At 42.5% G+C, this 22,321-nt stretch overlaps 1 protein-coding gene across 2 annotated transcripts in view; it reads left to right on the top strand.

Annotated features, from left to right (window-relative positions):
- Positions 1-3,684: 3,684 nt before the first annotated feature.
- IRAK3 (interleukin 1 receptor associated kinase 3) overlaps positions 3,685-22,321 on the top strand; it is a 59,980-nt gene continuing 41,343 nt past the window's right edge. Inside the window, exons 1-2 of one of the 2 annotated variants that reach the window (XM_081589891.1) lie at positions 3,685-3,991; positions 21,171-21,353. In XM_081589891.1, coding sequence (XP_081446017.1) covers positions 3,841-3,991; positions 21,171-21,353 — 334 coding nt within the window. In that variant the 5' untranslated portion in view covers positions 3,685-3,840. The remainder of the gene's footprint in view (positions 3,992-21,170; positions 21,354-22,321) is intronic. The other variant, XM_081589892.1, reaches the window with a different exon arrangement.

Genomic DNA, 22,321 nt, shown 5'->3' with positions numbered 1-22,321 from the left:
ACTGAAATTAGAAGCCATTGTTGGCTTCTGAACAGAGGAGAAACATAATCAGATTTGATTTGAAAGAATCAGGCTGGCTGCAGTGTTGAGGAAAGCCTGCAGGAAGTGATATTGAAAACTATTTTTAGTTAGGAGACAACTACAGTGATCTGGACAAGACATCATGATGGCTCAAACCAGGATGGCAGCTGTGAAAGTGGAAAAAGTATATATTCTGAATTGCATCAACAGGATCTGCTGGTGGACTGAACATGGGCTATGAAGAAACAGAGGAGCCAAGGATGACTCTATAGTTTTTGGTTCAAGCAACTGGAAGGATGGTGTAATCTAGATGAGGAACAGTACTGAAAGGTAGGTTCAGGAGGCATGATTGAGGGTTCAGTTTTGGACCTGAGTCTGAAGTCCAAGAGAAAGGTCTAGGCTAAACAAGTACATTTGGCAGACCTGGGTAGACAGTTGGTCTTTAAAGCCTCCAAACTGGCTGAGCTCACTAGGGAGTGGGTGTCAATAGAGAGAACTATGGACTGAGCCCTGGGGTGCTCTGACATTAAGAGTTAAGAGAACATGGAAGCAACCAAGATGTCCATCAACAGATGAATTGATAAAAGAATTGGTACATATATACAACGGATAGGGCTTCCCTGGTAGCTCAGCTGGTAAAGAATATGCCTGCAATGCAGGAGACCCTGTTTTAATTCCTGGGTCAGGAAGCTCCCCTGAAGAAGGGATAGGCTACCCATCCCAGTATTCTTGGGTTTCCCTGGTGGCTCAGACGGTAAAGAATCCACCTGCAATGCAGGAGATCTGGGTTCGATTCCTGGGTTGGGAAGATCCTCTGAAGGAGCACATGGCAACCCACTCCAGGATTCTTGCCTGGAGAATCCCCATGGACAGAGGAGCTTGTCAGGCTACAGTCCCTGGGGTCCCAAAGAGTTGGACACGACTAAGCAACTAATCACAAGCACAGAGCTGATCCAGTAAACAGCGAGAAATTGCTGATTTTGTAGATCATGAGAAGAGCTGTCTTTAATGCCTAGGAGATAGGATCTATTGCCCAAGTGAAGGGATTAGATTTAGGAGCCTAGATAATTAATCCATGAAAAAGGTTGGGGAGAGGGGAGTGTATATTGCTACAGATGCTGGGAGGTAGGTAGGTATGTGAGGTAGGTAATGAGATTCTGTGGAAGTTTTCTCCCGATGCATCAGTGCTTTCAAGCTCATTAGTTGAGCATGAGGATGGGAGAGAAGCATGAAGATGGATTGAGAAGAGAGATGGCATAAACTGGTTGCCAAGGAGTTCATAAGAGCAAATGAAATAAAAGCACAGATGTGACTGCCTGGCAGCATAAAGAACCTACATGAGGGCCAAGGCTTTGATTTTTAAATTGTGTCCAACTAACAGGTGTTCTATTGCCCCTCCCCCTTCCAGCCACATTCAGGTGTATGGGTAGAGCCCAAAATTGGAAAATTGGATTCAATCGGGATGCTAGATTTGCCAAGGGAGTTCAACAAAGTCTCAGGGGAGCAAGAGTAGAGACAGCATGTGTAAGGGAGGGACTATAATAATTGAGTGAACTTTATGGATAAAGAGAAAGGTGAGAACATCAAGAGGGTGGGGCCAGAGAAGAGGTGGCAAGATGTTGGATTTGGTATTCTGGTGAGGGTAGGGATTGTTGGGGTCAGAGTACTACAGGATAGGAGATGTGATCAGAGAACAGATTCTTGAAGCAGAATTGACAGACACAGTGCAGTTATTGATAATGACAAATTCTAGGGGATGAGTAAGTGGCTGAAATAGTGTGAAGGAGAAAATTACTGATGGAAAAGACATCAAAGAACTGAGAGTCCAGGGTACTAGAAAGATCATCACCTATTCTACATATATTTTAAATCACCAAGGATTAAGAAGAAATTAGCATTGGAAAAAACTACAGTAAGAATGAGCTATCTAGTTGAAAAAGGAGAAGGAGAAATTGAGGTGGGGGAGAGCAGTGGATGATAGCAACAGCGAAGAGTAGTAGTCATACAACCTGATGAAATAAAATTCAAAAGTCAGAGGCAGTTTTAATGAATAGGGAGGGAGCATGGTCTGATACTAACTGCCAATGCTGAAAATAAGACATTTCACATAATCTGTATCGATTTCCCATAATCCTGCTTTGACGTACAATTCTTGATTCTCTGTAAATCAGACGCTCTGGCAAAGCAGGTCTTGCAGACTGCTTCCCCGAGCCACAGCAGATTCCTGGCTCCTTGGCGTATTTGAATTTGGCTGTTCGGTTCCAGCAATTCAAGATCTACTAGATACTTGATCACCTCTACTAGCCACTGTTGCTGAGTTTATTCAGGTAGTCCCTTCGAGGAATATAGGGCTTCTTAAGTGTGTGCAGATTGACAGGAAAACTTTAGCCATTTGAACATTGAAAAAAGGGGTATAAAAACTCTCGCCCAAACGATATTGTGTTTTTTTTTATATATATACCAATTTTCAAGTATATTTTGTGGAATACTTTAGCTGAGAACGACTTCGAAATTGAGGTAGCTACCAAACGATGGTGCATTATCACTGTTGACCCCTAGAGGGCGTCATTCCCAAAGAGACCAAATCTGAAAGGTTGAAAACAGAGGCTATCTTTTTCAATGGCGGCTTCCGTGGAGGTTCAGTGGTAAAGAAATCCTTGGCCAGTGCAGGGGACGCGGGTTGCGAAGATCCCCTGAAGAAGGAAATGGCGACTCACTCCAGTATTCTTGCCCATGGAGTCGCAGAGAATCGGACACGACTTAGCGACTAAACAACAAGAACAAATTTTTCAATGGCCATCGTCCACTCTTCAGTCCTTCAGGCTGGGATTTTTCTCACCATGTTCCAAGCATCTCTTTTTTTTGGCAGTAGCATTCGTATCAAGTCCATGGGGTCGCAAAGGGTGGGACACGACTGAGGGACTAAGCACAGCATTCATATCATGCCTGCGGTGGGATATTATAGCAAAAATGGTAGAAGACTTCAGAACAATATACGATTTTACTTAAACTCCTTGCTGAAAGCTAGAGGAAGATTCTGCGAAGCATTTTGAGGAAGGAACAAGTGGCCCAACAATATTTCATCAGGAAAGTCCATGGACAAAAGACTGTAGTAAAGCCAAATAGTTTGGAGAATGGACAACTTCATGAAGACAGCCATAATTTTATCCCACTTTGTTCTCTCTTTTGTTTTTCTGTTGTCTGTATCCAGGTTCGTCTTTTCCAATAATCATTTCAGACATGCCCATTTATCTAACTTCGGTAAAAGGTCGGAGGAAAATGTGCCAAACGTTCAGAGTGGTTGGTTGTCCTCAGCTGAGTGGGGCTATGAGTGATTATTTTCCTCTTTCAATTTTTCTAGGTTTTTCCAAGTGTTTCCTCAAAGAAGAGGATCAAAAGATATAACTTTGTAAAAAGTCAGTACAGATCATCTCCCATCCATCCAGGCCAGGTCGAGGGGATGGCGGACTCTCCATCAGTTCTGCGCTTCTGGTCTTTCTCACCCCTCCCTCTTTTCTTGGCCTCTTCAGTCTCGTCTCAAAGCCGGAGGAACCGAAAGCCAACCAGCAAGGGAGAAGCCGGGACCTGGTGATCCGCGACGAACCAGACCGGGCGGCCGCTGGGGCCTCTCCGGGGAGCCGCGCTGTGCGTCACGGGGGGCCCGCCCTCGGCGCGGCCCGGGCTCCGGGCGGGCGGCCTCCTTGGCCGTCGGCGTGCTAGCAGGATTTCCGCGGTTGTGTAACGGCACCGCGCGGCCGCGGAGGGCCCTGGGCTCCGCATCCCTGCCAGGCGCGGTCCCTGGTCCCCCGCAGAGCAGCCATGGCCTGGACGGCGGGGGCGGCGGCGAGCGGTGGGACCCGCAGGGCGCTCTCGTCGCACACGCTCCTCTTCGACCTGCCGCCCGCGCTTCTGGGCGAGTTCTGCGCGGTCCTGGACAGCTGCGACGGCGCGCTCGGCTGGCGCGGCCTCGGTGAGTGCGGCGGGGGCGGCGGGGGCGGCGGGGGCGGCGGGGGCGGCGGGGGCGGCGGGGCGGCGGGGCGGCGGGGCGGCGGCGCGCGCGCTCGGTGAGACATGCTGCCCGCGCAGCGGGCCGGCTCTGGGTGCCGCGGGACCGCGAGGCCTCCCAGGCTCTCTGTTGGGGACTCGCCCTTTCCTCATTCGCCCTGAGAGGGACGCAGATATTCCCGAGACCCACCCCAGAGCTCCCTCTTCGTCACAGAAGCTTGGGGTGAGATTAAGTGAGCGGAGCCCGTGGGGGAAGCCAGCCACCCGCGTGAAACCATCTAATGTTTCGCCACGATTCCTGCCTTGCCCGGTTCGGGATATTTTAAAAAAGAAACGCCTGTGAAATGTCTTCTTGTCATTGTAAAGTGACCCGCAGAGTATAATTTTCGTATGAAGATGTGTTTAGACCTTTAAAATATTTATCAAGTGTTGTTCTCAGTGCACTCCCCTTAATTACATTTCAGGTGAAATGCTAGAGTAAAAAATTATTTGTAATTAACGTGGCTTCCAGCATTCTTAATTAAATGTATCTTGCTTATTTACCCAAGCTGGTGGAACGAAGGTTTAGGTTAGAGAGTGGCTCTTGAATTTAGCAAGTTGCCTCCAAGACTCCATTTTATGCAGACTTTGGAAAGTTAAGCAATTGCCTATTGGAAGTGTTGAGTGTGATCAACAGAAATAATTCAGACAAAAATCTGTAAATACCCGCGTTTATGGTTCGATTTGATATTGCATGATGTCACATTTAATGTTAGTTGAAAATAAACACAGATATGTCAAAATAGTATAGCCTTAATTCTCTGAAATAGCTATTATTCTTACCCAAAATAGCAGAAAACAAAGGAGGAGAAAAGTTTAATTTGTTGTTGATCAATAATATGGTCACACTTTATGAAATGTGGCATTATTGAGTTTCTAGTTGTATAAAGATTTTCTAAGTATTATAAACTCTGATTTCTGGAGACCATGGACATTTCCAGTATGCATTTGAGAGTTAAGATCCCTCCCACACCATATCTTTTTGAAATGGATGATGGTATGGCAGTTTTTGCATCCCTTGGTTTCCTAGAGTTACCAAATTTGGAAGAGAAAAAATGTCTTTAGTTCAGTCCATGGTTGAAGAATGTTAGGGCTGAGCAGGTATCATAAATGAGGGAAGCAGGTATCATAAATAAATGGAAGAACGTGTCTCATCTAAAAGGAGCAATTGGTACTCAGCCCCAGGTCACTGCTCCTTTTCAGGAAGTTCAGCTCAATGTTGCTGAATCTTGTCTCTTCCACTCCCCCCTCTCTTTTCCTCCCTCCCCATGAAATTCAGATATGCATTCATTATCTGGGTTGTCTCATAAACTCTTCCAATATCCCTGTCAGGCAGGTGCTATCATCATCAGTGTTTGAGCAACTGAGGAAACTGGTGCATGTTGGTTAAGTAACAAGTCCAAGCCAACAAAGTAAAAAGTCCAAAGCCGGGAAGTGCAAAGCAAGAATTTGAAGCAGTGTGTACAGAAAGGATAAAGTGTATGAGAACTCTTTATACTCTCTTCTGAATTTTTCTGTAAATTTAAAACTGTTCTAAACAATAAGGTCTATTTGAAATTAGAAAAGACATGTAGACCTTGAGGTTTGATGACCTACAACTTCCCTCTGTGCCTTCCTCAGGATCACAAATATTGCTGTGTTCTTTCAGCTGCATCTCACAGCCTGCCTAAAGTACGGCCACTTCTGCCTTGAAAGAACCATTCAGTGAGCCATTTCAAACACATAGCCCTATTTTCCTAGTAGTGGAAATAAATGAAGACCACCCAAATGAGAACAAGCAAAGGCTGTTTATTCAAAGCAAGAGAGTCAGCCCCCATCGCTTGCATTTGACCGAGAGGCAAAGGCAAGCAGAGAAGTGGAAAAACTATAGCTCAAAAAGAGAAGGCTTCAGGTATGCCCCAAATGGAGGCTGTTGGCATGGGGAAGCTGCACACAGGCCACTAGAAGTGGGACATTATGTGTGATAAGAGTACATATTTGGCTTTCTCCAGTTGACTGTAATTTGGAATCAGGGGCAAAAATTAGGAAAGCGGTCAGCTATTAATGAAACCCTGGCCATTTGGGGCCAATCACTGTAAGGGTTATTGTTTGGTTTCCTGGACTAGTTGCTACCGATAGTAGTTTGACCTCCCAGACTGGTTACTCTAGATAGAACATTGGCTTCCTGGGCTAGCTGATGCACGTTGTGGGTTAGCGTTCTGTTTTATAGGTAGCCTGACCATTGTTCCTTTGTAAATTTGTTCTCTCATAGGGGAAGACTGTAAACTGTTTACTCCTTCATACTCTAGCTATCATTGTGCAGGGTGCTGTGCCCCTGACACATATTCTGGACCATATTCTGAAATGAGACCAGGCATGGACCACCTACTTCATGAATTGTTGGCTCAGCAGAAAAGGAAGGCTGGATTGGTTCCTGGTGGTTGAGGGCAGCTGCCTGTGTTAAATAGGCCAAGTTTCCCCATTGGCACAGTGAAAGTAAGAAGGAAGGAAAGAGGTGCAGGGAGGGGAAACTTGACTTTAGAGGGCAGAGGGGAGCATGTTGGAGGACTGAATCAAGGAGATAGTTTCTTTTATATATATAATTTTATTTATTTATTTACTTAGTTTTGGCTGTGCTGAGTCTTTGTTGCTGCACAGGCTTTTCTCTAGTTGCGGCAAGTGGGGGCTACTCTCTAGTTGTGGTATGCTGGCTTCTCTTGTTGCAGATCACAGGCTCTAGGGGGCATGGACTTCAGTAGCTGCCACGTGTGGCTCAGTAGTTGTGGCTCCCACGCTCTTGAGCACAGGCTCAATACTTGTGGTACACGGGCTTAGCTGCTCCGCGGTATGTGGGACTTCCTGGATAAGGGATTGAACCCATGTCTCCTGCATTGGCAGGCAGATTCTCTACCACCGAGCCTCCAGGGAAGTCCCGAGGAGACAGTTTCTTTTATGCTCAGGACAGCTGAAAGCCTGAGGATGCAGAGGGTCCAAAATTCCATATAGAAAACAACTGTAATAGTGATAGGCAAGAGAAGAGAAAAGCAAAAGGGAAGATTAACTGAACTAAGTGTTGGTTCTCACTTGAACTGATCATGTTTGTTGATGATGGTGAATATCAAGCTGTGTTTACAAAGGCAGTTCTGACAAAGGCAGATCTTATGGCGGCCTATATGATATGATCAGTGTATACTGATAAGGTAGACTGGACGTTGACAAATGGGAATCACCTGCAAAGTCTTTTAAAGCTGCAGATGTACAGGTTCCACCCCTGCATAGGTCCAGCTTCTTTCTGTTTTCTGCCAAGCCCCAGGGCGAATCTGATGCGCAGTCTGGTTTGGGAGTCATTTGCTTAGGGCAAATTCTCTTCTTTAATAGTATTTTAATATAGCAGTTATTTTACTGTAGTCTTTCACTACTCCACTTAATTCTTTCCATTTTTAAACACATCCTACACATTAATCTTTAAATCACTTTTACTTCATTGTTATTAAAATAGTGTAATCAGAAGATAATTTATTCTCTGGTTGATGTTGATGATTTTATGGCTTTGTAATGAAAGTAGGAACCCAATTTAGAAAATGCAAAAAAAAAAAATGCCATTTATCTTATACTGCCTCAAAGACATAATAACATATTTGCAGAGCCTCTGGTGACAGCTGATTTCATTACATTACATTACATGGGACTAGTGTTTAAATTAAATTGTTTGGAGCAGCTTACTTTGTAAAACCTCTCAACACTTATGGTACAATGAGAGAAACCCTTCTTACAGATACTATGTAATAGGTTATATTCAACTTTCTTCCTCTCAAAAAAGGAAAGAAAATTCCCATAGAAATTATTATTAATCTGTTTAAAACAAATTAAATGTAAAATCACATTAAATGTGCATTTGAATATTTAGTAAAGATTTAAAGCAATAATAATGATACTAATAGTTGCCACCATCTGTTGAGTGCTTGTGCACGCATACTCAGTCACTCCGTCATGTTCGACTCTTTGCGACCCCGTGGACTATAGCCCGCCAGGTTCCTCTGTCCAGGCAAGGAATTTTTCCAGGCAAGGAATACTAGGAGTGGGTTGCCATTTCCTACTCTAGAGGATCTTCCTGACTCAGGAATTCTTTTCCACTGAGCCACCTGGGAAGCCCCTATTGAGTGCTTACTATTTGCCAGAGACTCTGTGCTAAGCACTTTACCTTACTATTTCGTTATTTATCACAAAAGCTCTTAGGACACAGGTACTCGTCCTATTTCCATTTTATAGATAGGAAAACTGACTCAGAGAATTTAGGTGATTTACCTCAAATCAGGGATTTCCCAGGTGGCGCTAGTGGTAAAGAACCCTCCTGCCAATGCAGAAGATGTTAAGAGACGCGAGTTCAATCCCTGGGTTTAGAAGATCCCCTGGAGAAGGCAACCCACTCCAGTCCATGGGATATGCAAAGAGTTGGACATGACTGAAACGACTTAGCATGTACCTCAAATCATAGTCTATTAAGTTGCAGACTAGGATTCTAACCAGATGGTCAGATTCCAGAGTTTATGTTGTTTTTTTTATTTAATTTTAAATAGATTTTATTGCTTAGAACAATTTTGAGTTTACAGAAAAATTTTGAAGATAGTACAAAGAATCCTCATATACTCTGTCCTTCCCATATACTCTGCACCCAGTTTCCCCTGTTATTAGCATCTTACATTAGTATGGTACATTTGTTCCACTGCTGATACACTATTATTAAATTGCATTCATGCTTTATTCAGATTTCCTTCATTTTTACCTAAAGTCTCTTCTGTTTTCCAGAATCCCACCCAGTATATCACATTTCATTTGGGTATCATGTATCCTTTGGAGGCTTTTGGCAGTGATAATTTTTCAGACTTTTCTAGTTTTTGATGACCTTGACAGTTTTGAGGAGTACTGGTCACCACTGATCAGGACTGGTCTACTGTTTTGAAGAATGTCCCTCAACTGAGATATGTCTGATGTTGTTCTCATGACTAGACTGAGATTGTGGGTTTCGGGGGAGGGCAGACCACAGGAGGTAGAGTGCCATTTTTATTGCATCGTATCAGGGGAGCACACTGCTTCCATGACCAATCACTGGGGATGTTACCCGTGGCTGGAGCAGTGTCTGTCAGGTTTCTACACTGTGAAATCACCCTGCCCCAGCGCCTTTCCATGTTATACTCTTTGGAAGGAAGTCACTGTGTGGCCCAACTTAAGAAATAGAGAGTTAAGCTTCCCCTCCCTGAAAGTGGAGTAGAACCCATGTTCTTTGTCCACTATATCATTTCTCACATCTTACAGTGTTCTGTCTAGATCAGACTTTTACTCTTAAGTTGCCACCTCTTTCTCTGTTCCCCTTTATGGTAAAATTCCTCAAAAGGGCTCTTTATACTCCAGTTTTTCCATCCTCCCTTAAACCTGCTCCAATCAGGTCTTCACCCCCACCCACCCCCCACCCCACTGCGCCATTGACGTTCCCCTTGTCCAAGGTCACTGTGGCTAAATACAATGGTCAGTCCTCAGTCTTCATCTTACTTGACACATTTGATCACTCCTTTCTCCTGAAAGCTTTACTTTACTTCTAGAACACTACACTCTCTTCCTTCTCTTCTTACCTCGTATACCCTGTCCTGATCTCTTAGAATACCACTGGGATCAGTCCATAGGCCTCTTCTCTGCTGTTTATCTCTCCTACCCACTGTCTTGTCAGTACCATCTATGTGCTGATAGCTCTCGGGTCTCTTGCCTGGGTCTCTGTCTTGAACATCAGCACCATCCACCTATTTGCCTACTTGACAGTCTTCTCCACCATAACAGTCCAGAAGTGTTCCACTCCTCCAAAGTTTTTCCCCATCTCAATTAATGGCAACCCCATCCTTCATTTGTTCAGGCCAAAAGTTTAGTCTCCTGTGACTTCTTGTTTTATCTCACAAACCACATCCTGTCTCTCAGTAAACGCCATTGACTCTGCCTTCAGGATCTATCTAATAATTTGATCACTTCTTATCTCTGCCACCACAGCCATCCTGGGCCAAACCACCATCAGATCTCACCTGGATAATTCAGCAGTTTCCTAATTGGGCTCCTAGTTAGTCACCCTGCCTCACCTCGAGTTTCTTTATTTCTTTTAAAAAATCAATTAATTATTTACTTATTTTTGGCTGTACCATGTTTTCTTTGCTGCACACGGGCTTTCTCTAGTTGCGGCAAGTGGAAACTACTCTTTGCTGTGGTTTGCTGGCTTCTCATTGTGGTGGCTTCTTTTGTTGCAGAGCACAGGTTCTAGGTGCCTGGGCTTCAGTCATTGCAGCTTGCAAGCTCAGTAGTTGCGGCTCATGGACTGTAGAACTCAGGCTTCAATAGTTGTGGCATGTGGGCTTAGCTGCTCCAAGGTATGTGGAATCTTTCCAGATCAAGGATTGAACCCAAGTCCCCTGCATTGGCAGGTGGATTCTTATCTGCTGTGCCACCAGGGAAGCCCCTTGAGTTTCTTTTCAACACAGCAGCCAGTAAGCCTATTAAATATGTGAACTGTCTTATGTGTGTGTGTGTGTGCGCGCGCTAAGTCACTTCAGTCATGACTGACCTTTTATGACCCTATGGACTGTAGCCCACCAGGCTCCTCTGTCCATGGAATTCTCCAGGCAAGAATATTGGAGTGGGTTGCCATGCCCTCCTCCAGGGGAAATTCCTGCATATCCTATGGCTCCTGCATTGCAGGTGGATTCTTCACCGCTGAGCCACCAGAGAAGCCCAAAGTGTCTTATACCATTATCCTATTAAGAACCCTCCACTAGCTTCCCATCTCAAGTGCGTGCATGCTAAGTTGCTTTAGTGGTGTTCAAGTCTTGGTGACCCTATGGACTGTAGCCTGCTAGGCTCCCCTGTCCATGGGATTTTCCAGGCAAAAATACTGAAGTGGGTTGCTATGCCCTCCTCCAGGGGATCTTCCCAACCCAGGGACTGAATCCACATCTCCAATGTCTCCTGCATTGGCAGACAAGTTCTTTACCATTAGTGCCACCTGGGAAGTCCCATCTCACAGTAAACACTGAAGCCCTACATTGCTTTTCTCACTTCCTTCTTCTTAATTGCTCAAATCCAAATTAATTGGCCTCCATGGACATTCAAGGAATTTTTTTCCTATAGGTAACCTTGAGTCTTCCTTCTTCACATCCTTCATGGATTTTGATGAACTATTCTGTACTCTGCCTATGCTTTTAAAATTCATACATGCTCCCTTATGCTCCTTTACTGCTCTATTTTTCTCTATATCACTTATCATTCCTTGTATACTTTATATATATGCATCAGTTCAGTTCAGTTGCTCAGTCGTGTCCGACTCTTTGTGACCCCATGAATCACAGCATGCCAGGCCTCCCTCTCCATCACCAACTCTCGGAGTTTACCCAAACCCACGTACATCGAGTCGGTGATGCCATCCAACCATCTCATCCTCTGTCGTCCCCTTCTCTTCCTGCTTCCAATCCTTCCCAGCATTAAGGTCTTTTCCAATGAGTCAACTCTTCGCATGAGGTGGCCAAAGTATTGGAGTTTCAGCTTCAACATCAGTCTTTCCAATGAACACCCAGGACTGATCTCCTTTAGGATGGACTGGTTGGATCTCCTTGCAGTCCAAGGGACTCTCAAGAGTCTTCTCCAACACCACAGTTCAAAAGCATCAATTCTTTGGTGCTCAGCTTTCTTCACAGTCCAACTCTCACATCCATACGTGACCACTGGAAAAACCATAGCCTTGACTAGATGGACCTTTGTTGGCAAAGTAATGTCTCTGCTTTTTAATATGCTATCTAGGTTGGTCATAACCTTCCTTCCAAGGAGTAAACGTCTTTTAATTTCATGGCTGCAGTCACCATCAGCAGTGATTTTGGAGCCCCAAAATAAAGTCTGACACTGTCTCCACTGTTTCCCCATCCATTTCCCAGGAGGTGATGGGACCAGATGCCATGATCTTAGCTTTCTGAATGTTGAGCTTTAAGCCAACTTTTTCACTCTCCTCTTTCACTTTCATCAAGAGGCTTTTTAGTTCTTCTTCACTTTCTGCCATAAGGGTGGTGTCATCTGCATGTCTGAGGTTATTGATATTTCTCCTGGCAATCTTGATTCCAGCTTGTGTTTCTTCCAGCCCAGTGTTTCTCATGATGTACTCTGCATAAGTTAAATAAGCAGGGTGACAATATACAGCCTTGACGTACTCCTTTTCCTATTTGGAACCAGTCTGTTGTTTCATGTCCAGTTCTAACCATTGCTTCCTGACCTGCATACAGGTTTCTCAAGAGGCAGGTCAGGTGGTCTGGTATTCCCATCTCTTTCAGAATTTTCCACAGTTTATTGTGATCCACACAGTCAAAGGCTTTGGCATAGTCAATAAAGCAGAAATAGATGTTTTTCTGGTCCTCTCACTTTTTCGATGATCCAGCAGATGTTGGCAATTTGATCTCTGGTTCCTCTGCCTTTTCTAAATCCAGCTTGAACATCTGGAAGTTCACGATTCACATATTGCTGAAGCCTGGCTTGGAGAATTTTGAGCATTACTTTACTAGCATGTGAGATGAGTGCAATTGTTGTGGTAGTTTGAGCATTCTTTGGCATTGCCTTTCTTTGGGATTGGAATGAAAACTGACCTTTTCCAGTCCTGTGGCCGCTGCTGAGTTTTCCAGATTTGCTGGCATGTCTAGTGCAGCACTTTCACAGCATCACCTTTGAGGATTTGAAATAGCTCAACTGGAATTCCATCACCTCCACTAGCTTTGTTCGTAGTGATGCTTTCTAAGGCTCACTTGACTTCACATTCCAGGATGTCTGCCTCTAGGTGAGTGATCACACCATCGTGATTATCTGGGTCGTGAAGATCTTTTTGGTACACATACATATATTTCTTTTGTTTATTGTCCATCTAGAAATAAGCTCTATGAGGGCAGGGATCTTTTGTTTGCTTTGTTTCCTGCTTACTGCTCAAGCATCTAATATTGTACCTGGTATAGAGAAGACATTTCAATAAATATCTGTTGATTGAATGAATTAATGAATGTCTGTTAAACATCCAAAACCTAGTTGGGCAGAATCTTAAACAAAGCATTATACTAGATACAATGTCATGGTCCCTGCTTGTAAGGATTTTCTAATTTAACATAGACAACAGACCAATATAGATCTATGAATTTTAATGAGAAGGAAGTATAGGAAAATCATACTGATGATTACCTGAGTGTGGAAGGACACAGCGTCTGAGTTCCAGACAGAAACACTGCTGTTGAAGGCAAAATGTTCTTCAATTATATCCCCGAAGTCATTAATGTTAGATCCTTCCCTGGGTCAGGGATTGAGAGATCAGGACAGATGGAAGGATCCCTCATGCATAGGCCTTCCCGTTTATGAAATACGAGTCCTACTCAGGTAGGGAGTAAAAAGTACACATAAGCTTAAGTATGGACAAGTATTGTTTCTTGTAAAATGTGTGAGTTAGTGGGTGTTAATGCTGTGGTCTGGTAAGGGGAGTCGAGCTCACTTAACGCTTTTGAGTTTTGTTTTGCTTTTTGGGGGAATTAAAAATATCATTTCAATCTTAAAGGTTTTTTGTTTATTTTTCCTTATTTGTGTGCTAGTGGGAAAAAAAAAGAAAAAAGAGACATCTTTTCCTTTTCCCATTTTGTTATCTCAAAACAAACTTTGCAAGAATCTAGATAATTTCCTAGGGGTTTTGGCATGTGGTTATATGCAAATACAAAGATTCCAAATAGGGTATGTTGCGTTATTCTAAAAAACCCCTTCAGAGACATATTTGCATGTGGAGTGTGATTTCTGCAGCTGAATTCCCCAGTGGTTAGCACTCCTAGATAGTTCTGCCCTCTCAAAACAGAGCCGAGACGACCTTTGAGCACTCAATAATTATTAAGCTATCAGTATCTTCAGATTAACTTCTTTCTGGACTTCTCAGGTACTTTTTTGGCTTATATTATGCCAAAATTACTTTCAACCAAAAAAAAAAAGCCTTCCAAAAAATGATTTAAAACAGTGTTAAACTACAGCATATTTTTCCAAATGTATCTTTTCATTTAGAATGCTTTTCACTTTCACAACACTATAGTTATTGAGAAACTCACTCTTTGTTTAGGACTGTTTAAATAAATAAATTTCTATGTTCTGGAACAAGTAAGGAAGGACTAGAGAAGACTTTGCATATTGAAAAGAACATAACAGGAATCAAGAATTTGTATTCTTGAGTACATGTATACGTATGTCTGAGCCCCTTCGCTTTTTACCTGAAACTATTACAACATCGTTAATCAGCTATGAAAAAGTGTAGTTGCTCAGTTGTGTCCGACTCTTTGAGACCCCGTGGACTGTAGCCTGACAGGCTCCTCTGTCCATGGAATTCTCGAGCCAAGAATACCAGAGTGGGTTGCCATTCCCTTCTCCAGTTAATCTTCCTGACCCACAGATCAAACTTAGGTTGCCTGCATTGCAGGCAGATTCTTTACCACCTGAGCCACTAGGGAGTCAGTCCCCTATACAAAAGAAAAAGATTTTAAAAAATTAATTAATAAAAAAAAATTATTTGCATTCCTGTCACATCAAATTAATGTTGTTTTACAGAATTTGATTTAAATGAATTATGCGTTTTATGGATGCTAATAATATTATTTTAGCAGTGTTTCTCTTCCCAGTGTGTCATCACTGGAGAAAAGCTATTAAGGTTGTGACATGAATCACCAGTTAAGGAAAGAGAATACATTTCATTTCCAGTCCTGGAAGTAACCCATGCTTTCAGGATCCATTGTCACAGAGCTGGGTCAGTTTCAACACTGTCAACTATTTACTGCTAGAAAAACACCTTTAGCTTTCCTTAGACCTAATGCAAACTCAGAAACGTTTGCCCCAGGTCATTGTTGGGGAACGCAACAACCTCAGCGCATTTGGCATCTATTCATTTACCCGCCAGCTAAATCTCAACTCGAGGGAATCATGGCCTGTTGCACTTTTAAAAAGGAAATTTAGAAATTAACAGAAAGAAAAATGGATAATAGAATTATGTGGGAAGGCTGACATGCCCTGGAACTTGAAAAGTTAACTCCAGATTTCCTTAATAGTTATAAACTGTTGCTTTCCTACTGTGAGAATTGTGAGCTATAAAAAGTTTATACCTTTTTATGTGCAAATACTGTCTATGAGACTCCTGCTGCTATTGCCACCAGATGGGTCTTCTGAAAACTAAAGCTTTAATCTCTGCATCACCTCCTCAGGAATCTTAGATTTGTCCCATTTACTTTCAGGATAAAGTTTTAAGTTACGCTGACACTCAGGGCCTCTGTCTGTCATTCAGCAAATATGCACTGGACGTGGACTATGTGCTAAGCACATTCCTACGAAGGTAACATGGACTTCATGGAGCTTACTCACCCTGTCTTTAACGTGAACCCTCTCCTGCAAGCATACTGGTCTCCTCTTGGCCCCTCATGTCCTCTTCTTCATTTCTGGAACACTAAGCCATCTGAGAAGCCTTAATCCCCCAAGTGTTGCAAAGTGAGCTGATGTCCCATGACCTCCTGCTTCTTCCCTGGCTGTGGCAACCCACACAGGCATCTTCTTTCTTCACCCCTGAGAAGTTATGTGTGGGTCTTATCTCACACAGCTGAAGTGGAAAGAGAACTATTTTATTAAGAAAAAATAAAGTCCTGCTGTATGGTATATAAATACTGTTAATTCTTATGGTACTCTTTCCTGGTGGCTCAGTCAGTAAGAAGACTGCCTACAATGCAGCAGACCTGGGTTTGATCCCTGGGTCAGGAAGCTCCCCTGGAAAAGAAAATGGCAACCCACTCCAGTATTCTTGCCTAGAGAATCCCATGGACAGAGGAGCCTGGTGGGCTACAGTCCAGGGGGGTCGCAAGAGTCAGGCAATGACTTAGAGACTAAACTGCACTTGGTGCATTATGCCTGATTCCTATGAATGTTAGCCGATTGATTTACTAATAGACAAAGTGGAAATCTAAACTTTTCTTTTGCTGAAATTTGATATTTACCATTCCCTTTTTGGAATGTTAATTTGGAAAGTGGGAAGTGTTTTAAAGACTGAAAGTGTTTTAAAGTCTGTGCTTATATGAGGCAGGCCAGGGACTTCCCAGGTGGTCCAGAGGCTAACTTTCCGTGCTTCCAAAGCAGAGGACCCGGGTTCGATCCCTGTCCAGGGAACTAGATCCCCTATGCCACAACTAAGAGTTTGCATCCCACATACAACGAAGACTGAAGATCCTGCTACAGTTAAGAGCACATGTAGCCAAATGAATAAGTAAAAATAATTTTTAAAAATCAGCAGGCCAGTGAAGGGCAACCAAATTTGGTATCTGTTTTTGGGAGGGACTGTTTGTCAAAGGACATTAACTGATGAGAAATTTGAGATTGCTCAATGAAACTGTGACTTGTCTGGAGTTGAACTGTAGGTTGGTGACAGATCTGTCACTAAACCCACGTGTTCCTACATATATTCAGGGGGCCACAATGATGTCTGGACTGGTGACTTTTCTCATTAGAAGAGAGTATAGTCCACGGGGCTCAGAGGTCATTCTTTTGTCTTGTTTTCAAATTGGAACTTGAGTGACTTTTTTTTCTCCCCAGGGTAGTATACTCTATCCAGTTATTCCTTAAGAATTGGCGTCTCTTTAGAAATACTCAAAGTTTTAATCTTGACTGAGGCTCTGGAAACCACTCCTCTAGGGAGCCCATGATGCCCCATGTTTAGTTAGGGACCTGTCTTCATGCTCCACTCACACTTGCTATGTGCAGTTATTGCATTGCTGACAGTCAGTAGATGCTCATCAGATGTTTGAATGACACTGATTTGTGGTATTACTTCTAGGAACTTTCAGAAAGAGTTGAAGTGTTCATGTGATGAGTGAGTTGTGAGATGTGAGAGTTGGACCATAAAGAAGGCTGAGCACCAAAGAATCAATGCTTTCTAATTGTGGTACTGGAGAAGACTGTTGAGAGTCCCTTGGACAGTGAGGAGATCAAACCAGTCAGTCCTGTAGGAAATCAACCTGAATATTCACTGGAAAGACTGATGCTGAATCTGAAGCTTCAATACTTTGGCCACCTGATGTGAAGAACTGACTCATTGGAAAAGACCCTGATGCTGGGGAGGATTGAGGGCAAGAGGAGAAGGGGGCTCCAGAGGATGAGATGGCTGGATGGCATCACTGACTCAATGGACATGAGTTTGAGCAAACTCCAGGAGACAGTGAAACACAGGGAAGCCTGGTGTGCTGCAGTCCATGAGGTTGCAAAGAGTCAGACACAACTTAGTGACTGAACCACAAATGTTCATAAAATTGTGTCTCAATCAAATAGATGACATCACCTAAAAATACATGAAAATAGAGTTAGCATGTCTTGCCAAATATTTTGCTTTGAAGGTACCTTTCTATTTTTTTTAGTGATATTTTGTCTCAAATATATATTGGCATTTTTATAGTCCTTGCTTCTTCATGAGACATCACCTGTTCAAAGAGATGTAGAAGGAAGATGTTCTTGCCAGAACCTAAAACGTGGAAGAAGGGCAAAGATGTTCTAACTAAATGAGTGATGTTAGATATTTTGTAGTAACTCTTCCCCTCCCACCCCCCCACGTAAGCCTCAGCGTGCATGCATTCAGATTGAATGTTTCAACTTTATCTTCCCTTATTTGATTGTACTCACTTCCTTTCACTCATTTCTTGTATAAGACGTGACTGAAATAAAACATTCAAGATAAAAACTTTGTATGTATTAGTTGGGTTAGTCTAAATTATACTGCAGTTTAAAAAAACAAAAAAAAGCACCTAAATCTCAGTGGTTAACCTAAGAGAAGCTTCCTGTTTGCTTGTGAGACGAGCACTGAGAGTCCAGGACAGCCAGTCTCCATTGTGATGGTGTAGCATCTCAGGGCACTCCTTTCTTGACACATGCTTCTTCCGTTGCTGCGGCAGGGATGGGAGCCTGATGAATTGCATACTGGCTCTCAGTGTTTCTGGCTGGAAGAGACACATAGGCATAACCACCAACCTAGAGCAGGAAAATCTTATCCTCTGATGAGATTGAAGCTGGAAGTACTGGTGGGCACTAGGACTATCTACCAAATCTGTTTTGTTTTCTCAGGAAGAGGGATAGTAGTGGTATCATTTAGGGCTTCCCATGTGGCACTAGTGGTAACGAACCTGCCTACCAATGCAGGAGGCATAAGAGATGCTGCTTCAATCTCTGGGTCGGGAGGATCCCCTGGAGGAGGGCGTGGCAACCCACTCCAGTATTCTTGCCTGGAGAATCTCGTGGACAGAAGAGCCTGGTGGACTACAGTCCATGGGGTCACAAGGAGTCAGACACGACTGAAGTGACTTAGCACAGCACAGTGGTATCATATTGTGATCTCTTTCAACTTTCAGGATTTACTTATAATCTCAACAGAAACATAAAACTGAAGGAAATTAATAGTCCTGCAAACCCGTGTCAGACTGAAAATATGGGAGGAGGGATGCCATAGTAAACAGAAGATATTTCCCTTTCTGATGTCTTGATTCAAATACTATAACTGGTGTAGTAGTTCCTTAAGAAATTTTTAAAACCTGTGGAGTCTGAAGCAGACTGAACAAAAAGATAGTCACCTCAGGCTTATTGCTCTGCTCAGAGCTGAGAGCCTGTTCACCTTTTAAAAGGACATCAGCCTTTGGAGAACATCTTTGGTGGCTAAGTGAGTCCTTCAGTGAGGTTGCCTCTGTTACTACTGGAGGGCAGCTTCCAAATGTGTGTGTGTCAGAGGGAGAGGGGTCTGATTCCCACAGCCAGTTATGGTGAGGTGTTGGGGTTCCCCATGACCTCTTTCAGGTGGCAGTTGGATTTTGATCTATAGATCTGTATCTGATTTCCTGGAGTTTTAAGACTCTCTGGAGGATAAAGGTATGAGGGGGTTCTGCCATTACCATCACTGGCCCTAAAACACATTGTTCATTTCAGTACTCAAGATGGTTGGACTAACATTACCGTCCCAGGGATGAGAAAGCTACCTTCCGTCTGTCATTTGCTTGATATCCCTGCTCCTTTGCCTTAAAATACACTTTAAAATTTGGAATTTATGTGGCAAGGTTGTATAATTTTTTACCCGAAGAATCCTATTATCTCACAGTGCCATAAAAAGTCATACTAAATCAACTATACTCCAATAAAACTTTTTTTAAAAGTCATATACTTTCATTTAGGATATTTATAGGGGACCCTAAAAAAGTCATAGAGACTGTTTTAGAGTAATTAAAATCCTATTATCCAGCAGAACATATTTCTCTGACCCTACTCAGACCCTACCCAGGTAATAACTTTCAATTGTTCAAACATGTTCAACAAGACAATCTAGAATAAAAATTTAAAACAGCATTTCATAAAAGCTTCAACAAATGAACCTAACTAGTAATATATTATCAGTGACCACACTGAAGAAAATGAGAAAGAAAAGAACTAACCTAAGTAACCTTGGAAAACAAGCTCTTCCCAGAATACTCAGGCTGAGGACAAAAACAAGTGTACACAAATGCTGTAATTTGGTTAGCTAATCTGTTCCTCACAGGGATATGGGTTAGCCATTCTGAAAGTACTTTATGTACATAGTAGAAGGGAACAAACAAGTAAATATATTGTAGATAATGAGAGCAGTTTCTTACTGTGTGAGAATGAAACTATACATGAGACAGGACTAAAATGTGCCATATGGTATTGACTTGGATCAAAGGAATCAGTAGAAAATTGTGGCTTTTCATATGTGAACCGATAGAAAAACACAGATGTATGGGTGAGAGAACATACATGTATCTGTTTCCCAGGTCTGTCTGCTTGGAGGACCTAGCAACAGGGAATACCTCTAGCATCTAGTTCTTGCTTTCTAAACACCATTATCCAAGAAAAGGAACCAGGACTCCTGGGAAAAGTACTTATATTGAAGACTGGGGGAGAGAAAATGCAGAATGAACCTGGAGCAACTTGTATAGCCAGAAAATAAGGAACTGTTCCCAAAATGACAAGGCTTGTCAGAAGAATGCAGAAGCCAAACCGAATGGACAAAGCTGGAGCAATTTTAGCAGCAAAATAAATAATGATAGTATTGGATTTTAACTTGTAGAATAAAATAAATATTCATGAGTCCACACTGATAAAGATAAATTAATTACCTAAATAAATGGGGAAGAAGAGACAACACTTTCTTGCAGAATTACCAGTTAATGAACGTAGATGGAAAAGCGTGAAATAGAAGACCATTAAGCAAATCCTGCAGTAATGATTATGATTAATAAGAACCACTGATAGCTGCAAATATTTGTAGGCAAAATCTGAGAAGCAATGTATTTCCATAGTCTCCAGTATCTCCCCCAACATAGTTATTAGTTTAAAATAATTAATAATCATTTTATAGTGGAGAAACCTGCAGGCACCACCTTAGCCAGGGGATCAAGATTAATATCACCAGTAATAAGACATGGCCATCACAAACCTCTTGATATTATGCACAGGGAAGGATACAAGCATTTCACTGTCTGAAAAACAAGGAAAGATTGAAGAACATCAGATTAGTGGAAATTAAGAGAAATAACAAGTAATTGAAATGTGAGAAACTGGATAGGATCTTAGAACAGAAAAAAGATACCAATAGAGAAATGGGTGAAATTAGAATGAGGTTTGCAGCTTAGGCTTCCCTTGTGGCTCAGCTGGTAAAGAATCTGCTGCAATGCAGGAGACCTGGGTTCGATCCCTGGGTTGGGAAGATCCCCTGGAGAAGGGAAAGGCTACCCACTCCAGTATTCTGGCCTGGAGAAGTCCATGGACTGTATAGTCCATGGAGTTGCAAAGAGTTGGACATGACTGAGCGACTTTTCCCTTTCACTTGCAGCTTAGTAACCACTGGGTCTGATCATCATTGCACTGTGGTTATGTAAGATGTTAACATTAGGGGAAGTTAGGTAAGGAGTACATGCTAAAATTAGTTCAAAACAAAAATGTAAATAAAATGTAATAAAACATACCAGGGACTCCAGTGAAAGTAAACTATTCTTTGGTTCTTCCTATTACAATTTCCACAGCGGAGCGGCTTTCAAGCAGCTGGCTGGATGTCCGTCACATTGAAAAATATGTAGACCAAGGTAAAAGTGGAACAAGAGAATTGCTTTGGTCCTGGGCTCAGAAAAACAAGACCATCGGTGACCTTTTACAGGTCCTCCAGGAGATGGGGCATCATCGAGCTATCCATTTAATTGCAAATTATGGTAAGCATTGATTCTAATGATATGGCTCTTGGTTCATTTTATATAAATTGTAACTTGTAAATACTGTATTTTATCGAAGACATTGACTGGTCGTGTTTTATGTCAGTGATTCCTTACCTACGGCTTTTACCTGCAGGGGAGTTTGCAACTTCATATTTTTGTCACACTTTCTTTTCTCATTGCCTAACTTATACAACAAATTCCTTTCCACCACTTTATAGTTGTTTTTTTTTAATTTATTTACAAGCTATACTTCTTAAAATGTTCATTCTTACTTAGTTAAGAGAATCAGCTCTCTTTCCAAGACTCTGAAACTGAGTCATAAACATGATCAGAACCACAATATGAGTAAAATGAAAATAATGCTATAATTTATTTTACCCTATAATAACAAGTTAAAAATAATTGAATTTCCCCTGTGTACTTTAGGGCTCTTTTGGTGGCTCAACGATAAAGAATTGTCCTGCCAATGTAGGAGACATGAGTTTGATCCCTGGGTCAGGAAGTTTCCCTGGAGGAGGAAATTGCAACCCACTCTAGTATTCTTGCCTGGAGAATCCCATGGGCAGAGGAGCCTGGTGGGCTGTAGTCCATGGGGTCACAAAGAGTTGTACATGACTTAGTGACTAAACAACAGCAACCACCTGTGTATTTTGGTGCAAATGATACCTCCAGAATAACCCTGGAATTTCTCTGTTATCTTCACTGCTGAGTTTATGCCATGGCTTCTAACTCTGCTTTACCTGTTTACATCTATTTCACCATGTCCTGCTTCTTCCCTCTGTCTTCTCTTTCTGACGCTATGTCATTCCTTACATTTAGAGTTACCTGGGAAGTAGAGTGTGTGAAGTTTTCCCTGTACAGTCTTTGTCAATAAAATAATCTCCTAATGTCCCTTGTTCTGTTTATTCCACTTTGGATTCATTGACATCGACAAGAATGATCTTGAGTGATCTTGGGTCTTAGGT

The sequence above is a fragment of the Giraffa tippelskirchi genome, chromosome 4 (assembly GCF_054371585.1).
Source record: "Giraffa tippelskirchi isolate mGirTip1 chromosome 4, T2T-mGirTip1v1.2.pri, whole genome shotgun sequence".
NCBI lineage: Eukaryota > Metazoa > Chordata > Mammalia > Artiodactyla > Giraffidae > Giraffa > Giraffa tippelskirchi.
The sequence above is the reverse complement of the archived record's forward strand: the minus strand, read 5'-3'. Positions and strand labels throughout refer to the sequence as shown.